We start from the raw sequence: 20,934 nt of genomic DNA, 5'->3' as shown, positions 1-20,934 counted from the left end.
ACGTTTTTGGTGATTGTATATTAGTAAAAACTGATTAAATTTACTTTTTTAACTTATTTAGACTACCGGAAGTTTTTAAAAAACATAATGTTTCCAGTATATAATTTTATAAGCGACCTGTTTAAAAATCTTTATACTTAATTTTCAGCCGGAAATTATTATTGAACAAAAATCAATTCAGCATTTTAATTAAAGATTGATAGTGTTATTATGGGATTACTGTGCGATGTAAACGTTTGGTGGTCTAGTGAGTGAGGGCAAGCTTGGCTTTCTAGAGAAATGACATACCTACAAAGAGATTGGACTCCTCCCACAATCTCTTTGCATACCTACCTACCTACCTATAATAAATTTATTGAATCTTGAAAAATCATAATTTTATTTCCGTCAAAAATGTAGGAAGAATAAAACCTTTTTACATATTATTCTTCTATTGACTGTATTTAAAAAATGATTTTCTGGACTATCGTAAAGGAGTGAATATTGGTTGGAGACCATTCGTTTTGGCACTTAAAAATGAACCAAAACCCACCTATAATTATTAGGTTACAGTAAGTTGTGTTAGGGTTTCATTTGTTTTTAGGTCTCAAAAAATCACAAAACGATATGAATGACCGGTATTAGGGTACTAGGGTACTAGAAACATTAATTTTTATCAAATTGGCATTACTGTTAATCACGTGAAGTTAGCTTCAATCAAATTTATTTCCGGCTGCATTCTCGTGGTGTGGCAGTTCGAGCGATCTGTCAGAAGTTTCAATAATTACACAGATTTGTTGTAAATTTCTGAAAATGACTGACCCAGGCGGGGACGATCATGTCACATTCGTGGCCCCCGTCATACAAGACAACCCCTTCGGCTGGGGACCGTGCGAGATGCTCGATCAATTCAGAGATATGCCCTACCAGCCGTTCAGTAAAGGAGACAGGCTAGGAAAAATTAGTGACTGGACCGGTGTCCAAGACAAAAAATACGCCAGTATGTTACCATAATCTTGACGTATTCAGTACACATCATTATAAATTTTCAGATTAACCATGTTTTAGATCAGTGTTGTACTTATTACTATTATTTTGCTGACATATTGTCCGCTAATACATAACCTTTACCTCGCCGTGACTCGTATGCAAAGCATGAACTGTAGTGACATTTAGACGATTTCGTGGCACATAATTCTACCATTGCTCGTAATCCAACTCATTTAATATCAAGATCAATTTTAATATAACATTTTGAATGGTAATGTAATTCAATGGTTTTCTCCGAATAGAAAATCAGATACAATTTGTACAATTCACAATGTAATTTTTATCATAATATCGTGATATTAGAGAACTAAACATAATGTTAATGCAATAATTGTATACATTTCAAGGATAACTGAATTATTCAAACTAGTCATGGCAACCCATGGCTTGTGAGCCAGATCTGTTTTCGACCTATTTTTTGTGTGGCCCCATGTATATTCCTACACCCACGGTGGCCGCGCGGCTTAATCGTTGAACTATCACGCCGTGGGTCTCAGGTTCAAATCCTGGGTCTGGCAAGTACACATATTGTTTTTCAATTTGTGAGTCAGGGTATGGACCTAATAGGTTGAGCAAGTGGCTTGACATCCATTTCTCGTAAAAAAAAAACAAAAATCTGTCAATACATACCTCTACTCTGTGGAGGCCCATATGATCATATTAGGATCGGACATGGTCGAAAGAAGAAGAATGTATATTCCTACTAGTTTAACTGCAAACACATTGAAAAAAAATGTGTATTTGCCAGACCCAGGATTTGAACCTGGGGCCCACGACATTATAAGCCAACGCGTTAACCATAATATAAATCATGAGAGAAAGCTTTGAATTATGTCATTGTGCCAATTGCGTAGTTATGAATTGTGGAAAACCAAACTTCATAGACAATTATATCAGTTTCTCAAAAATGTTACTTAATTTATTAAAGCAGTGTTTCCCAAATTTTGATAGGTATGCATACTTCTGGTAGTACACGGTTGGACTTTCTTCTAGCAGTTTTACCAACCTCACTATAATATAATATTTGTACAATATTCTTTGTTCAGTGTTCTATGTATATAATCGGCATGTATAGTATGCCAAAAATTGTGAAGTAAGGATTCATAATAATATAATGATTCATCTTCAATCAATAGTGGGTACGCCGATGAAATCTGTGTCAAAGAGGTACTAGCATCTTGTAAATTTGAGAAACACTGTTATAGCATAATGCAATTAAATTAAACGTTTCTGGTGACAATTTAACTTTGGTTAAGAAGATAAGGGTATAAAAGAGAAAATAGCATAGTATATTATGAGACTCGGAGCTTATTACTCATTGTTAATTGTTTTCTTCCAGACAAGTACGCTTCGCAGTTCGGCGGCGGAAGTCAGTATGCCTACTTCCACGAGGAAGATGAATCCACCTTCCATTTGGTGGACACGACTCGCGAACAGAAGCCGCCATACCAGCGTGGCCGTTTCCGTGGTAACCAGAGGGCAATGCGTGGTAACAGGGGTGGTCGCGGCCAGGGCATGACCACCCTGGGCAAGGGCAAGCCGCGCGACCAGAAGCGAGGCAAGAAGTGGGGGCAGAGAGGCGCCCCGCACAAGATCAGGGATGCCTCCGTCACTGTGCGCCCCGATTGGGTTACCATCGAGGAAATGGACTTCCCCCGTCTCGCCAAGCTCTCTCTGCCTGGTGTTAAGGATGGTATGATAACCCCTTTCTAATTCTCTTATGATTTAAACTCATTTATTTATATTAAATGTACACAAACTGAATTGCATTACGCGATTGACTGTACAGCGAAGTGAGTCACAGGTTCGATTCCCACTGGCTGGATAATCATACGTGTATTTCTATTGAGGGCAGCGGTGGCTGGTCTAACATCATACAAGTGCACTGCACTGCTTGCATTGCTATGAAACATCGTTCAACATCGTAAATCATATTTTTCTTCATAGGTTTTTAATATTATCGCTCACTTATTGTAATGCAAACCATACACCGATGTGCCCATATTGTCAATAGGCGATAATACAGTCACTATGCACCGTATACGTCATCCTCGCTGAAATCATTTGCGCCCGGGTAATATATTAAGTTTACTTAAAATTAACCCAAAGCTTAGTATGAACTAAAGCCATTAAAAAACAACTTATACCGTGCTAATAGTTTTCGCCATGCGTAAGTTCCAGAATATCGTGCGCCGAACGGGTAAAATGACATCATATTGGTCTGAGTAGAGAGCAATTACAGATTTGAATTATGGTTTGTTATTATAGACGCCGTAGCTTACTGTTCACGGTCAAATTATGTTTAATATCATATTTAGCAATCTCGTACGTAAAATGCCTGTAAAACTAAAAACAATAGAATTCATTATTTTATAAATTTAACACTTTCAGCCCCGGCAGGTTTTTATAAATCTTACCCCTATTCCCGGACAATTGGTTTTTTCTAGTAAATGACATAATCTTGGTTTATTGGCTTATTTGTGGGAATATTTAAATAAAACTTTCAGGAACAATCAAAAACAGTTTAATAATGACGAATAGTGTGATATTTCTGCCAGCAGATGCTTTTGTGAAGAGGAACATCACACTCTTTACACATGTATCGAGTCTCACTCCTTTTTTTATTTTTGGCATATACCTTGCATAGCCTTAATGGATATGCCTTTTTCTACGTCGCTAGAATCGCCTGTAAGGTATGTCTGGACATGTCTTCAGATAACCTTACAGGCTAATCCAGCGCCACATGATGCCTCAGAGCTGGAGAAGACGAGACATCGGTACCAAAAGACATTAAAGAAATTGAATACTCTACTAAAAAATCTTTAAATTCTAACTTGCGACTAGGGTTACATTTTTAAAAAATCAATGAACAGACTGAACGTCAACATTCACTTTTACACTTGGGTCAGCAGTAAACGGTCCAGGTGCTGGAGTGTAGTCTTCTGTTGACCACGGTTCAGTAACACTGGCACTAAACCTCGCATTTCCTCCTCGGCTGCCTCTGGGACGACCGCCCCTACTTCCTTTTCCACGCCGTCCACCCGCTCGACCTCTGGTTTCTGTCCGAGATGGGCCAGGGAGTAGGTCCTCGGACGTGTCGACTCCTGACACCATACTGGTTTCATCTAGCACCTCTGTAATGCGGTTAATGAAACCGTTGAAGTCGTCCTCAAAGTTGCTCGAGTGGCCGGCGGTGAAATCAGTGATGTCTGCGACATCAGTGGTGGCATCCAGTAGAACATCTGAATCAGAGTCATATAATAACTCGAATGCATAATCCTGCTCAGAGTCGCCTGTTCCAAAGGCCTCCCATTTCAATGCGTGAAAATAGGCTGGAATCAAAACAAAATTCCACATTAGTAAACAGAATTTAATTCTTGGGAAACATGAGGCTTTATCAAAATGTTCGATTATCTTAGATAAATTATATTTTGCTCTTGTGACGTGGCTGATCAGTCAATTATCTGGATATAATAGGCAAATCGGTCGGTTTGGATTAGTTGTAAACAACAAAAAAATCGCCATTAGTAAACGAATTTTGAATGTTGGGAAAACACGTGGAATTAACTAAATACTCGTTCAAACACATATAATTGTATAGAATATTCATAATAATTCAATATTATAGGCTTATAAAGTGATATATCGGCACATTATCAAGTATTTGGTAAATAATGCGAACATTCAAACTTTGCATTCGGAAATTTTGACAGTACAGTCTCGTGTACGAAGAAACACGTAAAATTAATTTAAATTGCCAGAAACCATCATTAAACATATAAAATATCATAGATAACTTATTTATCTTACCTTATTGAATCCTTTTTTTTTGCTTATTTATGTAATTTTTGTCCACTGGAGGCAAATCGGTTGGTTTGGAACAGCTGTGAACAACAACAAAAATCGCCATTAGTCAATAAATTTTGAATGTTGGAAAAACACGTAGAATTAACTAAATACTAGTTCAAACACATATAAATATATCGAATATTCATAATAATTCAATATTCTAAGCTTATAAAGTAATATATCGGCACATTATCAAAGGGATTGGTAAATAATGAGAACATTCAAACTTTGCATTCGGAAATTTTGACAGCAAAGTTACGTGCATGAAGAAACACGTAAAATTAATTTATATTGCCAGAAACCATAAATAATTATATAAAATATCATAGATAAATTATTTCTCTTACCTTGATGAATCCATTTATTGCTTATTACTGTAATTTTCGTCTTCAAAATCAGTACGTAATTCGGTAAAGTCACACGAGAGAATGATCAAAAATGGCGTCTCACAATAATAAAATTGTGATTTTTATTTAATAATATCACAGAAGGTAAAACAGATATCGATATTTTATCTATACCAGTCGGTACTGAATTTTATAATCTAACAGGATATGTCAAATGTTTTCGTTGGAAATACATAGATTCACAGTAAACATATTTATTTAAAAACGCGCAACAAAACGAGGATCCTCGCGCGCGGTACTCAGCGTAATTATTGATATAACGAGGATTCTCGTTTGCGGTACCGAGCGTGTTAAAATCAGTAAGAAATACAATGTCGGTAAGATATTTTGATTTATGTGTACTCCAATTTAAATCAGTGAAGATAAAAATAATTTTGCTACCTACCGCATTTCTGAAAAATTAATGTTTCATTATCCTGTGTGTTGACTAAACGCGAAATGATGTCGGTTATTTATAATATAGAAAATTATTAATTAATTAATTCTAGTGATGAATAATCATAATTCATACAGTGTACAAATTGCTAAAGATACCTAATGTACTTATATAGAATAAGATGGCTTCCGTTAAAAGTAAGAGGTATTTATCTACTGTAAGAGATACAATCGTTTCTTAAAACTAATCCAATAAAGGTTTAAGTAACTCGCATCCTGTTTTATCAAAAATATAAAATATACTGGTAATTTCCCAAATGTCAATAAACTTTTGTCAAATCAAAAATAACGCCGAATTGATTTCATTTTTCAATAAGGTAAGTTTCCAGCGCACCCTCAAAAATTACAATCCAAAAAATCACCGGCCGCCACTGATTGAGGGCATGGGTGTTATATCTCTTCCCTTCTTCATTTTCTCACCCTCTGAATATAGAAGTTGAATGATTGGCAAATAACTTTTCCTTATAAAAAGCTTTCAAGGTACGGCCACTCTGTGGTGGTCCATAAGCTCGTCTTCATCAGAAATAGTGGTTTGCTTATTGAGGGCCAGTTATTATTTTAAAATACATTTATACCTTGAAATGCATGTAGTTTAGTTTATGTTAAGCTTAAAAACCATGGAGTTTAATGCCAGGATACCAATCCCCGAATGAAGCACTATGACCGGTTGCGCAACGGAAGCGCAAGCCTACTTCGACAAAGTATATTAAAACTCAACCGGTAGTGTCGACTGCAGTATGGAATTTAAGTACATATGCTTTGGCGGTAGAGGTGCTAGCAACTCTCCGTTTGACATATTATTATTAAACGTCAGAAATTCGTACGTAGTATGTTACATCAATTTTTTCTATCTTTCACATAACTATTACCGCTGAAAGTATTATTTTGTGTTTAAATTCTCATTTAAATATTTATTCTGATTTTGTAATACAGAAACACACATGTTTGTTTGCAAAATACAACGGAAATTCCGTGTTGTAATATTGTTATATTGGAGACGTAACTAGCTTGTTTAAACATTAATTGGCTACGTACTTCAACAATGAATGGTTTAATAATGCAACGTTAACGGTAAGTACTGATTAAATATGAAGTCATTACCAAAATGGATAAAAATGTTATTTAATTTCCATGAAATTGACAAGAGTTCCATCATGACATGTTTACTTTCTATCTTACTCTAACGTATGGACATGAGGTATAAGCATGCTGAATGCTTTCTCACTCGCACTTATATTTTGTGTATCCATTCCATTCGAAGCTCTATATATACAATATCTCCTGTAAAACTAAAAATGTTACGTGCTTCATTTGAAGCGGTTCGGTGACGTGTTTTACAGTGCTTCATTCGGGGATTGGCCTCCAGGAGAGAGCATTTTGAACAAATAGTCATTGGACCGTCATGACAGAACCAATAATGAGGCTTGAATCTGACATTGAGATAGGGACAATACCAATCGCAAGGTTTACTTTTACTTCATGAATACATACTAGAGAAACTATGCAACCTTTATAAATATTTTTTATAGTTTATTTTTCCATAGCAAGCTTTAGTTTATTTACATTTGTCTACTAAAAATTGCTGTGTCCATTGCTTATTTTAATTATTGTCATCTTTTTTTTTTACAGGCGAAGACATTATTTGCTGTGGTACCTTGGAGTACTATGACAAAACGTACGACCGTGTTAACTTGAAACATGAAAGGCCCTTGCAGCGAATTGACAGGATTTTCCATACGGTTAGTACTCTCAATTATTACTTTTTGTTCGCACAGGTTTGTCTAAATAATGAGAAAAGCAGGTCAGTAAAACTTCTCATAATTGAATCACCGATGTGAAATGATATGCAGCTAAGTTAATCACAATAAATGTCCTTTTTTTATATATCATATAAAAGCTCTATTTGTGTACGAGAATGTTTTTGTTCAATGATATAATATGTAGTAAAACTCTTATTCAATGAAGTTTACTTGGGACATAACCCTAAACCCTCAAATTCTTTAAATACTTGTCATTGAAATATGGATTTTATTAACTTAAAATATAGAAAAAGATAGGAAAAAGTCGTACATGACTTTTCGGGGCGTGTTCACACGCGAAAAGTGGACCAATGGGGCAGTTTTTCTACCTCCTCCATCAAACCAAGAGCCAGCTCAGTGCCGGCTACAATTCGTTGATCTTGTTTATTAGTTGACATTCACAAAACTCATTTAACTTAATGCACTGACGCACACAGAGTCAATACAGCATTGTTTGTCGGAAAACAGTCATTCGCACTCGCAACAAAATTTGTTTGGTTCATTACATTCCACAGGTGTCGCAGCTGTGAATATTGGCCATTCATAACCTTGCCATTTTGATGCTGATGCATGAAATAATAATGTCTTCTGTATGCAAAAGGTGGAAAATACCAATCTTTGTATGATTACCCAGGAGAGACCATTCGAAGAGGGAGTTTATTGAAAAAGCATGTAGTATCATTTAACTAAGAATTTTGAATCCTATTTGCAGTTCAGTTACCTTTTTTGAGGATATAATTGTTTGGATTATGTTAGTGTTGTGTCGATTATCTGTATAGGGCACCTTATTTATCCATTCTTTATTTTGTCCAGGTTACAACCACTGACGATCCTGTTATCCGTAAGTTGACCAAGAGCGTGGGAACCGTGTACGCCACGGATACCATTTTGGCCACTATAATGTGCTGCACCAGATCCAACTATTCCTGGGACATTGTCATTGAAAAGATAGGTAAGAAAAAGATTACCTCCACATAATACGTAATAGTTTAATACATTGTCTATAAATGTCTAAAGTGTCGAACGAATCTAGATAAAATGTTAAGTTATTTCTTTAGGGAAGGCTTATTTTTAGAGATGTGTATTTAAAAGATAACATTGATCAGAGGAAGTGAACGAAATAACTATAATGCATTTAAAACTATTTCATTGTCTTCTATTTATAACACAGACAGATAAAAATGTTTAATTGACTATATTTTTAACGAGTAATTCACAAGATTTAAGAATGTATCATTCTAATTATTATTGAACATACATAATTTTGAAAACACTTCTGAGAAAATATATTATAACCAATAGAAAAAATCAAAAATCAGACACCCTCAGGAATGTCCTCCAAAACGCCACATTCATCGCAGAGCTACGAATCGCATCATCCTATGAGGACATCAAATCTTTTACCCATTGTATCTTGTTCTTAGCCTCAGTATCAGCTTAAGAGCATACTTCAGTGAAACGGCAAATAATTTTCAACTATAGGTGTGACGAAATTTTCTACTCGCTGGCAATCAGAGAGCGAAAGTCCAGCTGTGAACACGTCAATTTGTTTCATAATGGCGACGGGGGTATTAATTCTTGAATCGTGTAAAGATGACTAAAAAACGTTACCATTTACTTGAAAAAGAAAACATGTCAATGAATATATTATTATTGTTACGGATAGAACAATACACAGAACATTAAATAATGGACGCATGTTTAATTTTTATGACAAAATATATTTTGTTCGGCTCGCGTCATTTACACAATCCGCGCATCGCCTAGTCACGATCTTTTTAGACCGTGTCCCAGCTAAGGTATAGCCTTAAGCTCATTTCTCTTCAAAGGAGACTCCACAAACCAGGGCACCGAAAGTGGAGAAGGTGGAATGAACTTCCTCTTTTCCAGGGATGCCCTGTGTAAAAATTTATCTTCTTTATTTTTTCATTTTCACATTTTCTTTATGGCCTCATTTCAGTCCGTGCATTCTGGTACCCACTGATATGGCATCCCTGATTGGCCAGCTTCCTTAGTTGAATTGCTTGATGTGTGATAGGCAATACCTTTGCATGTCCTTCTACAACGAAACGTAACACAGCGTCATCTACTTGAGAATATCTTTACTTTCTTAAGCTCCTAAAGCATTTGCTCGTTGGTTTGCAAGAAAATATAGGAATACGATCAATTCTCACTTATAACAAATTTACGTCCTGCAGCTCTGTTTCCCTATTCTTCTGCATACACAATAACTTTTCTTTTCAATGCAGCGTCATAATGTAGTCTTCTTGCTGACATTTTATTAGGGACAAATCTTTTTATTCAAACGTAACGTTTAGGCAGTGGCTACTATAACTGCGCCGGACCAACAGACTACTATTAATCAGTGATGATTCATCATAACTGCTGTATTTTTCAGCGATTGTAAGACGCCATCGTTTATAAGCATTGATATACTACTAGATGAGGAGTTCCCATACAAGTGTCATTTTAAAAATGTACCACAAAAGATATTACGAATATCGTCTTATAATATTTCCTTGTAGGTATAATGCGTTAAGACCGTTAACATGGATTCCCGAATTTCACCCGTATTGCCCTGGCTGTAAAACTAATTTTGCGTTCTTGGAATAGTGACCCTAAGGGTGCTGCAACCCAAAGCTTGCAAGCTACCAAAAATTCATGTCTGAGCGGACAGAGCAAGTCGTCATGCGCTGACTATTAGTTAGAGTAAGATGCAAGCTAGATCGGGCTTACTCATAATTATTCCCAGGTCGTTTTCGAGACAAATATTAAGTGACCTTATATCGAGTTTAGTCCGCTGATATTAAAACAGTAAGCTTTAACACTGGCCGAGTCGCTGAAAATCGGGCGTCATTTTAAGAAGCATAATATGATTCATCCAGTAGTATATCAATGCTTATAAGACACTCCGAATACAGATATATGAATATAATCGAGGAAATTCGATATTTGTGTGTGTGTTTATTTAAATTAGACAGTGAAATCTCGATTATCGCAGCCTTTCCATGCATTCAAATTCTAAAGCAAATATGCAGATGACATCACAAATAACATTCTAAATTTTATAGGCGAAAGGGAAGCGTTTTTCTAGAAGCATTGTCTAGTTTGATTTTGTTTATATTTTCTGCTTAGATGGGCATTGTCAACTGATGTCTTTCAACAGTACAATTTATGAACATACATATTTTTTTTCTTTAAATAAACCGTGGTAGAGTAACGGAAGAGTGTCAGGACAAAAATGCATGTATTCTTTTTAAATTACTGTCTAACCCAGGGTAATACGAATGGCTAATAACTGTTCTTCACCTAAAAGGTCCATCAATACAATACATGTATTTAAAATGTATTCTGATTGAAACAGGTGAAAAGCTGTTCATGGATAAGCGTGACAGCACTGAGTTTGACTTGCTGACGGTGAATGAGACTTCGGTGGAGCCGCCCGCAGACGAGAGCAATTCGCTCAACTCTCCCCGCAACCTCGCCCTCGAAGCTACCTTCATCAACCACAACTTCAGTCAGCAGGTATACCCAACATCCTTTTACTACTATTTAAGGTTTGCTCAGAAATTGTATCAGCTCCTCAATTGTATAAGTTCACTACAATCCTTCAGTGGAAGCTTCGTTGAAATGCAGAAAATCGCAAGGTTTCAATCTAATGCATAAAATTAATTGGTAGTTTTTACATCTTGAAGCGTTTAGCAAATAGCGCTAATTTTTGGCAATCGGCTTTTTTGTTTTATATCAAGGTATCAATTACTTCCCAATTAATTGCCCACGATGGCCGAGCGGCTTATGCGTTAGCTTATAGTATCATGGATCCCAGTTTCGAAACCTTGGTCTGGCAGATGCACATTTTGTTTTTTAAATTTGTGCTTGGAGTCAAAACCTAATAGGTTGGGCAAGTGGGTAACATTCTTTTCTCGTAAAAAGAAATATGATAATACAAACCTCACTCTTTGGAGGCCCATAATATGATCCTATTCGGATCAGATATAGTCGAGAGAAAAAAAACAATTACTTTAATTACTAACCGGCGTCAGGATCTCCAAATTTTATCTATGTATAATGGATGCGATTTGATTAGCTTTAAGTTTGGCAAAGTGATATTTAAAATAATGAAATGTTTTATTATAGGTTCTTCGAAGTGGCGTAGGCGAGCCCCGTTACAAGTTCCCTGAAGCGAATCCTTTTGTCTCTGAAGAGGAAGAGGGTGAAGTGGCTTCCGTTGCTTACCGCTACCGGAAATGGGACCTTAATAACGGTGTGGTAAGCCATTGTTAATACTACATAATAAAATTACTTCTCACTGTTTATTAATTACGAGCTGTCTACACTTTGTTGCGAAGATATTGTGTTTCTTTCTACACGGTTCAGCCAAGCAGAAATCACAGGATCCTTTCTTCAGGTGTGTTATTACAATCCATTCTCGAGCAGTGGTCAGGCCAGTCACTTTCATGCTACAGTAAAACCCCGTTGATTTGAAATTGACAACCGAAAATCTAAAAAAATTACGAAATACAAAATGTATGGTATAGAAACAGTAAAACTTGTTGCAATTTGTACATTATATTTATTGTTTCAGTTTCTGATACAATTTTTATCCGGTTGACTATTATGGCTCATTCATCATAATTGGACAAGTTATGCAGAAAGTAGCCAGTATCCACAAAAAATAAAAAAATTAGATATATAGATCAGATGCGAGAAGGTTTTCTCTACATTCTGCTGAAAATAGCCTAGCCACAAACAAATTATTCTTGAAATAAAATACTATTTACAATTTTACATACATTTTTAATATCATGTTGTTGCTAAAGTGCCATTATCTCAGCCCAACATTATTGTGGACTGGCTACATTCTGCATAACTACGTTCAATTACTGGTACAATTGCTGTAAATGAATTTTAGCAAATATTTCGATTTACAGCGTACTTCGAATTAATTGTTTACTGTACATAGTAAGTCTGTGGTATAAAACTACCGTGAAACCATTGGATAGCATTTTTTAAATTTACCTTTGGGTAAAATAAAGTAAATAAACATGTGTTAGATTGTTTACCAACTGCGTTATATAATTTTAGTGAATGTTTTCAAGTACGGTGTTTTTTTCATAACAGCAGTGGACAATTGCTATTCTTAAGCCCTGAAATCAGTAACAAATGTAAAAATATTATTTTTAGAAAAAATTGTAGCATATTATTCATGTCTTGCAGATGCTGGTCGCCCGTTGCGAGCATGACGCAGTGGTCCCGTCCCCGACGGGAGAGCTTCAATTCCTGACGGTGAAGGCGCTCAACGAGTGGGACTCGAAGGCGGCTAACGGAGTGGAGTGGCGCCAGAAACTGGACACACAGCGCGGAGCTGTCCTCGCCAACGAGCTCAGGAACAACGCTTGCAAACTGGCCAAATGGACTGTCCAGGTAACATATTATGTTACTCATAGAGAATGACAAAATTATAGAGTGGCAGTATGGCATCTTTATAATTCATTGAAGTGAAGTTTTGAAAACAGATTGTAATTGAACTGGTAATATTTCAGGCTCTTTTAGCTGGTTCAGACCACATAAAGTTTGGTTATGTGTCACGTGCTGTGGTGCGTGATTCGTCGCGCCACGTTATCCTGGGAACGCAGCAGTACAAGCCCAGCGAGGTGGCCGCACAGATCAATCTCTCCATGGACAATGCGTGGGGCATCCTTAGATGCATCGTTGACATCTGTATGAAGCAGAAGGATGGTGAGTTGACCTGCCTGTTACTGTTTTAAAAAAAGCTTTGAGAAATAATGAAGTTCTTCACAATGGCAGCATTATAATTTTAAATAATAAACCTTTTGCAGCTGCAGCCACTGCTGGATGAAAGCCTCTCCTTACTGTCTCCACTTTTCTCGGTGCATAGTCTTTTGTTGCCATGTACTTCCTCTAAACTTTATTAGCTCTATGATCCAGCCCCCGTGTCAATGGATGATAAGATTTGTCCAGCGATGATCTGTTCTTCAAGCGATTTGGCCTGGCAGTCTCCACTTCATGAGCTTTACCCTTTGTATTAAGTTCTACAGTTTGTTTGCTACCTTACGCATTTATTTCTTTTTCGATCCTGGAATTTTATGCCATACATGCATTTCTTCTTACTTTAATAGTGCTGATTTAGGTGTTTTTTAGTACATATCGTCGTTGAAACTAGAAAATTGTGTAACTCCGTTTTAATCGAAAATTGACTTTGAATGCCATCTAGTGGCCGTTGATAATATCTATCCGTCTTGCAAATTTTGTAATTCCAGAAAAATTGTATCATTGTTAAATCATGGATGATTTCACTCCAAAACCATACATTTGTATAGGAAACCATAATGTTTTTTGTCTCTCCTGTAAAGTAGTGTTTTTGGAGTTACACAATTTTCTAGTTTCAACGACGATATTGACAAATACTTTCTACTCTACTAAACATTTACTAAGTAAGGATAAGATTAACTATGCAATCCAATGTTGCCACTGCTAATTAAACAATAATAATATTATATTTACTTTTTGAAAGCAGAAATATGCACTATTTTTATAGTTCGTTTTATTGTTCTTTTACAGAAATAACATCCATCAACTTAAAATCAATTGCCACATTCCCTTTACAGATTTATTATTGCCTTTTCTGGCTTGGTTTGCCATCACAGATATTGTATTCATGTAAATATTTAATATAATGGTCATAATGGAATTAAATTTTAGAAAACTGTCGAAAACAGCACCACGCACACCCATAGAGAATGTTGAAACCCAAGCTGTTCTGAAATTGAACTGTGGTGTGTTCGCAAGTAACTTTTGAAAACAGTGACAGGCTTGTGCAGAGAACCCCATATTTAAAAGTGATTTTTATAATAGTCTATCCTTTCAACGCGGACGGCACACCTGTTGTACACTAATTAATTGGCCATTCGATATAATTAGCATCTTATTTAAATGTGGTAATTAAATAGTAATTAAATGCACCACGGTCAACAAGTTAAAACCACTTCTGTATAAAAATAAATACTGCATTCGATAGCCTTTTTGATTCACTTTCATTAAAAGTATGCGAACCTAATACCATAAGATTCTAAGTGTTCATCCTTGAGAAAGCAAACCCAACAATGAAGTACATAGTATTCTAAGTTGCCTCATTGTTAGTTTTATTTCGTCAAGGACAAATACTTGGAACCTTGTAGTCCTACACTGGCGAGTCGCAAACTCAGAATTAACCAAAATTAAACAGTGGCACTTTTGCATGTGATGCCCTCCATATTGTATGAATTTTATTCACTCGAGAATCGGTTAATATCGTCCTCAGTATTATTACATAGAATAAAGATATTTCCTCATTCATTTTTCAGGTAAATACTTGATCATGAAGGATCCGAATAAGCCCATGATTCGTCTGTACGACATTCCCGATAACACGTTTGAATCCGACGGAACGGAAGACAGCGGTGACGAGGGACCGGAGGCGGCTTTCGCTCCGCCTTACCCCTACGCCAACACCAAAAGGATGTGAGGGACTGAATTCTCACCCACATAGTGACTCATCAATAATTCATGCATTCAGTGGAAAAATAGCGTTGTGAAAATGACTTCTATAAAACCTTCGGAAATATGTCCATCTGTATGTTACAGATCAAGATAGCCATGTAAACGATGTATGTAAATGTCTAATGACGATCCTGTTGACGCCATTTCATTGGCTACAGATTAGTGCTTTGGTATTCATTCATAAATTTCATCGCCATGAAACATTGCTGGGCAAATACAACATGTTATCCTAATTTGGTTGCACTAAAACGACCGTGACAAAGGATAGAAGCTTTCAAATATTTGAACTAAGCACAACAAATACATACATATAAAGAATCAGAGTAGAATACAAACTTAAACGAGTTTTTCCATGTATAGACTTTTATAATATCAACGTAATATAGTGTCCATATTCAGACATGTGTTATTCTTTTAAGATTTCCCTGCCCGATCCTAATAAGATCATATGGGCCACCACAGAGTAGAGGTTTGTATTAACAGATTTTTGTTTTTACGAGAAATGAATGTTAGCCACTTCAACCTATTATGTCCATACTCTGACTCAAAAAACAATGTGTATTTGCCAGACCCAGGATTCGAACATGGGACCCACAACATTATAAGCCACTCGGCCACCGTGGCAGTGGGTGGGTTTCACTGCTTGATTTAAAAAAACCATTGTGTTGTATGGAACTAATCATGAGCTTAATACTACAAGGCTCTAAGTGTTCATCCTTGAGAAAACAAATCCAACAATGAAGTAGTATTTTTACTTTTAGTATTGTTACTTTTGTTTCGCCAAGGACAAACACTTAGTGTCGAGCCACACCGGGTGACTCTGGTCGCGAGACCAGTCGCGCAACTGGTATCTTCGGGCGACTTGCCGGCGACCAGAGAGGCAGCCAATAATAATAATAATAATGAATGTACACGCAAGTATGCAAAAATATGTTCTATCCGCGGCGTGGCTGCCGGCGACTGGTCGCCCAGTGTGGCAGCGCTCAATACATAGTTATATGTTTTCATACATCGCTACCGATCGCCTGACCAGAGAGACCGGGAGACCAGACCGAGCGCACGAACGAGATTTTACTGGTCGCCCGACTTTATTGCTTGCGCGACTACTGGGCGACCAGGTGTGGCATGCTCCATATAATTGCATGCATCGGTCTGGTCTCGAGACCAGAGTCGCCCGGTGTGGCTCGGCTCTTAGAAGTAGTTCTCCACTCACGTAATACTTATAAGTTTTTTTAAAGGTTTTACAAGGGTTACAATTAATAAACTTTTAAGGTTTTTTTTGTATTGTTTTTAATGCGTTTATAGACATCAATTTGTGTGTCAATATGGAACACCTCTGTTTATCATCACACGCCAACATAACGTGTATTATATTGTCAAATACTATTTACTTTATGCTTTGTGATTATTGTTACGGATTATGAAAGACAATAAAAACATATTAAGGCCATGCATTAGTTGAGGCACGGTCTAAAAAGATCGTTGCTAGGCGATGTGCGGATTGCGGGTCGCGGGTGCAAAAGACGCCTGTCAAACGAAATATTATTTCTCATATAAATCCAACATACGTCCATTTTATGTTCTGTTTATTATTCTATTAGTAACAATAATAATATATTCATTAACATGTTTTCTTTTTAAAGTAAATGGGTAACGTTTTTAGTCATCTTTACACGATTTTAGAATTAATTGGCCCGTCGCCATCACGCAGCAAAGTGACGTATGTCTGACTCGACGTTCTCTCAATGAATGCGAAGCGAGTACAAAATTTCGTCGCGCGTACAGTTGAAAATTATTTGGCGTTTCACTGATGCGTCACCTTAAATGTATCACATAATGTTGATTGATTATTGATTCCCAAAGCCCATTAAGCAGACTATGAGCGGGGCACTGCTTATGTGCGGTCATTGTAGTCCAGTATTAAAGGCACTAGCATTTCATCCGGGGGCTCTTGATTCGATCCCGGTGAAGTCACAATACGTTAATGTGATGTTCTCAAAGCCTGGATATTTGTGATTATTTCACTTATGTCACTGATTATACAACTGTCATCGGGCCTCGTGACCTGTTGCAGTGTTGACATGAAGATGTATGTATGTATATATTTTTAAAGTTGAAATATTTTGAACAAACAATATTATCCTAAACGCTGTTTTTCCACTGTGTATCAATTGTTTCTACTGTCATAATATTATGTATTCACTTTTTTTTATATTTCCTTCCAACCTGTATCTACGTCTGTGTAATACGTATCAGTATTTCTTCGGTATGATTTTTTTGGGTACCTTTTTGATGTAAAATTTTAAATTTTACAGTTTACTTTATACTATCGCTAAGGTGATTTTGTACCGTATTTATCATCAAGAACAATCTAACTAAATAAAGTGAATTATTTGATACATATCTTGCAGTTTTTTTTAATATCCTAGTATCCCTATTTTAGCAATACAGTATTAACCTGTTAATACGAACACGGTTAATTCGAAATTCGCCATAAATCGAATTTTTCCTGAAAATTTATAAAATCTATTTCTTTTTCGACTTTATGTCCTGTCAATTGTGCATTGATTGGGCTTATGGTACTTGGCAACACCGGCTTCAGGTTTGTATTCCGTAGGCTTAGTCAAATTCAAATATTTATTAGATTCAGAGCGCGGAGCATAACCATCTGGATTAACTTGGCAATAAACACTATCCAGGGTTACTAATTTAGCCTGACTTAGTTAAGTGTGTCTTAACCGTATATTGTATGGTTTAAATTTGGGCTACTGCCTTTTTTCTGTAGATTCACTACCTGCTATAATATGATGTATTATTATGCATGCATACTGTACGCGACAATCTAAAATGCTGAATTGGCTTCCTAAAGTTAGGCATATATCTAAGGGTCTTATATGCCTAAGTGTGGTTCTGCATAACGCTCTAGATCTTAATATTGTCTACCCTAAAAAAGATTTTAACAAATTTAATAATCTGACACACTAACATTCACTGAGTACACATTATCATGAACATTATAAGATGCTGAAAAAATCACAATTTTCAAAACCCGAAAACCTTATCAAAAATATGATATATTTAGAAGTGTTTAATTGAAAACATCAGTTGACTATTTGACTCAAAGGATACGAGCAACACACGCATCTACCGGATGCGTGACTTTGACTTAATGCTGGAAGTGATGGCGTCTCAATGCAGCCTAATCATATCTTGCATTCAAATTTTTTTACATTTTTCTTATTTTTATAGGTTTTCTAACATTATCGATGTATTTATTACATTATATAACACTTCTTATGTCAGTGGCGAAGGGTGAGTTTTGGAAAGAGGTAAGCTGTGGAGATCAGAGAAAAAGAGCACACTTGTCAGGTAACTTACGAGAAAATAGAGATATTACTACTGATGAATAGGTGCACACTAATGACAACGACACACTGGTCATAGGTTTCACCGCTGAATTTGTCAAATTATTTAAATCACTTATGGCAGTAGAATTCCATTTTTCTTTAGCAAACAATACGCATGGCCAACAAAAAAGTTTGTTTAATGTGTAACTGCCAGTTAAAAACGAATATTTATCATATAAATTGTTGTGAAAATGTCTAATATAAGTTTTTTGCTGTATTCAAATCTAAATGAAACCCTTGGAAGGTCAAGCTTTGATAATTTTTAATTTTTGAAGAAATGTCAAACTCGGGAATGATTTTTTTTAAATGCAATCTACGAAAACACTAGACAATTTAATAAATACTTATATATTTAAAGCACTGACGAATGATTTCGGTACAATATGAGATAATTTATCCACATTCAAAACACAGTAATACACTGAATTTTGTATTATAAAATAAAACTTTATCACCCTCTTTGAAATATCAATATGACATGAACTGTGAATAGCATGTTATGTTTGTCTATGACTAAAGTAACCTAAATAATAATCACGAAATACAATATTTATTTTTAATAACAATTTATAAATTATATGTGATCGAACTCAATAGTTATTTTTTTTTTATCATCCTTATTATTTATTATTTGCTTAAAAAGATAGTCATCGACAATAAACAAATCAACATAGAGTGTAAGCTTGTCCTGTAGCGCTTACTAGTCTGGAACAAATATGCAGACATGTATGAAGTTGGCAACGGAATCGCGGTAGAGAATTCAGCGAGGATTACATTTGACATAATCCTAAAAATAGCACTCACGCCTGTGACCTTTCGTCATTTATTTTTGATTCGAAACTTAACTAAATTAAACGCTCTACTACTTCTAAATACCGACGATAGATGACAATCAATATTTTTATTATATTACCTAGTCCTAGACAATATAGATATTTATTTATTTAAATTAAATACTTGAAGATAGAAGGTAAGCTTTAAATAATCGCTTAGTATGGAGCCTTCGCCACTGACTTATGTATTAGAAAAATCAATGAAATTACACCATGTTTATATTCAATTAGCTTCATAAAAGTTATTATTCACACTACTTATATTTATGGACAAAATCCGGAATTTCCGGAACAATCTAGGCAGCAATAAATGGAATCGCAGCGTTTATTGAGAGTATCCAAACAATATTTACACCTTTTTCTTTTTGTTTTTCCGTTATTCCCTTTTTATAATAATAAGGGTAAAAGTATTTTACATGGTAGAGTAGAAAGCAACAATTTTTTGATAACGGCTAGCCTAAAATCATAAAATTTTGCTTTTTTATCACAAGTTTCTCGGTATAAATAATAAAAATTTAGCAACATTGATTGAAAAATATCTATTCCGAGTTTTTTATACCACCAAAGTGTCTTCCGTTGACATGGATACTATGCCATCATTTGATCATGATGCCACCCATAAACTTATTATACTCGACTATCATTTTTGGTTTTGTAAGCCGTTTCCCGAAGCAATTTGTTGTTTCTGTAAGTTTGCTGTCAAATTCTGAAGATATTTATAGAACTTCTCTTCTATCCTTCCACTTCGTAATACAGACTCCGTGCTCTGTATACTAATCGACTCACCAGTTTTTAGTTTTTTATTTGCAACATCTACCGAGTTGCCTTTTCTGTTGCTTCTCAGTGTTCCAGTTACATACATCTCTTCATTTAGCATAGATTCTGTTAGTTCTACGCTATTATAAAAATTGTCCATGAACAAAGAATGACCGTATCCAGTTTTCCCATTCATTAGTTTGAAAACCACTTTGTTGGTATGATTTTTGCTACCCAACTCCTTGTCAGCGCACCATAAACTATCATTTTCAAAGCCAGAAATTTTTTTTACAACATTTTAGTTATTCAGTGTCATTCAATAAGTATATATTACGTAAACAGAAGAAAATCTTAGATTGAAAATACTTACATTACAGTCAATTTCTTGTAAAACATGAACTGATGAAATAACTCTGGGATATCCCAAGATACCTTCCGCATTGTGGGGAAACATGCTCTGTTTGAATTATAAATATTGATTTATCATGAATATTTATGCAAGAAATTACATAATATGAACCGTAGAAAATACGTTGTGTCATTGTTTATTTTATATAAAATAACATCGAAACAATTTAGTTAATATTTGTCTAATAATTATTGTGTTAACACCAGGGTAACGAATTCCTAACTATCAATAATTGGTGTAGCAAGTCAATATCAGTCGTTTTAAGTCATCTTGTGATAAATGCATGCTGGAAGCTACACGATATGACACTGATGCGTCAAATACATTATCATTACGTTATGTACTGTCACAGTAAGCTGACCGCTACGGGAAAGATATGTGTACTTAATGTTGTTTTTCTTGGTATTTAAAATGTTATCAGACTGATAACATCATCCCATCCCGTAGGAC

The 20,934-nt window shown here is 35.6% G+C and overlaps 1 protein-coding gene across 1 annotated transcript; it reads left to right on the top strand.

Annotated features, from left to right (window-relative positions):
- The first annotated feature begins 716 nt into the window (after positions 1-716).
- Positions 717-17,157, top strand: eIF3d1 (eukaryotic translation initiation factor 3 subunit d1). Its single transcript, XM_085949767.1, has 10 exons — positions 717-979; positions 2,369-2,722; positions 7,350-7,459; positions 8,333-8,471; positions 10,884-11,044; positions 11,657-11,788; positions 12,737-12,943; positions 13,063-13,258; positions 14,884-15,876; positions 16,281-17,157. The coding sequence occupies exons 1-9, from the start codon at positions 793-795 to the stop codon at positions 15,042-15,044; spliced, it is 1,647 nt and encodes a 548-aa protein (XP_085805893.1). The 5' UTR covers positions 717-792; the 3' UTR covers positions 15,045-15,876; positions 16,281-17,157.
- Positions 17,158-20,934: the final 3,777 nt, after the last annotated feature.

The sequence above is a fragment of the Rhyacophila brunnea genome, unplaced genomic scaffold, assembly GCF_057557595.1.
Source record: "Rhyacophila brunnea isolate RB1 unplaced genomic scaffold, BYU_Rbru_1.0 scaffold_22, whole genome shotgun sequence".
In the NCBI taxonomy this organism is placed as follows: Eukaryota; Metazoa; Arthropoda; class Insecta; order Trichoptera; family Rhyacophilidae; genus Rhyacophila; species Rhyacophila brunnea.
The sequence above is the reverse complement of the archived record's forward strand: the minus strand, read 5'-3'. Positions and strand labels throughout refer to the sequence as shown.

Coding starts and splice junctions, on each gene's coding strand:
- eIF3d1 (XM_085949767.1), top strand. CDS start 793: ATGACTGACCCAGGCGGGGACGATCATGTCACATTCGTGGCCCCCGTC. Junction 12,944..13,062: donor TGGCCAAATGGACTGTCCAG/GTAACATATTAT, acceptor GTAATATTTCAG/GCTCTTTTAGCTGGTTCAGA. Junction 13,259..14,883: donor CTGTATGAAGCAGAAGGATG/GTGAGTTGACCT, acceptor TTCATTTTTCAG/GTAAATACTTGATCATGAAG.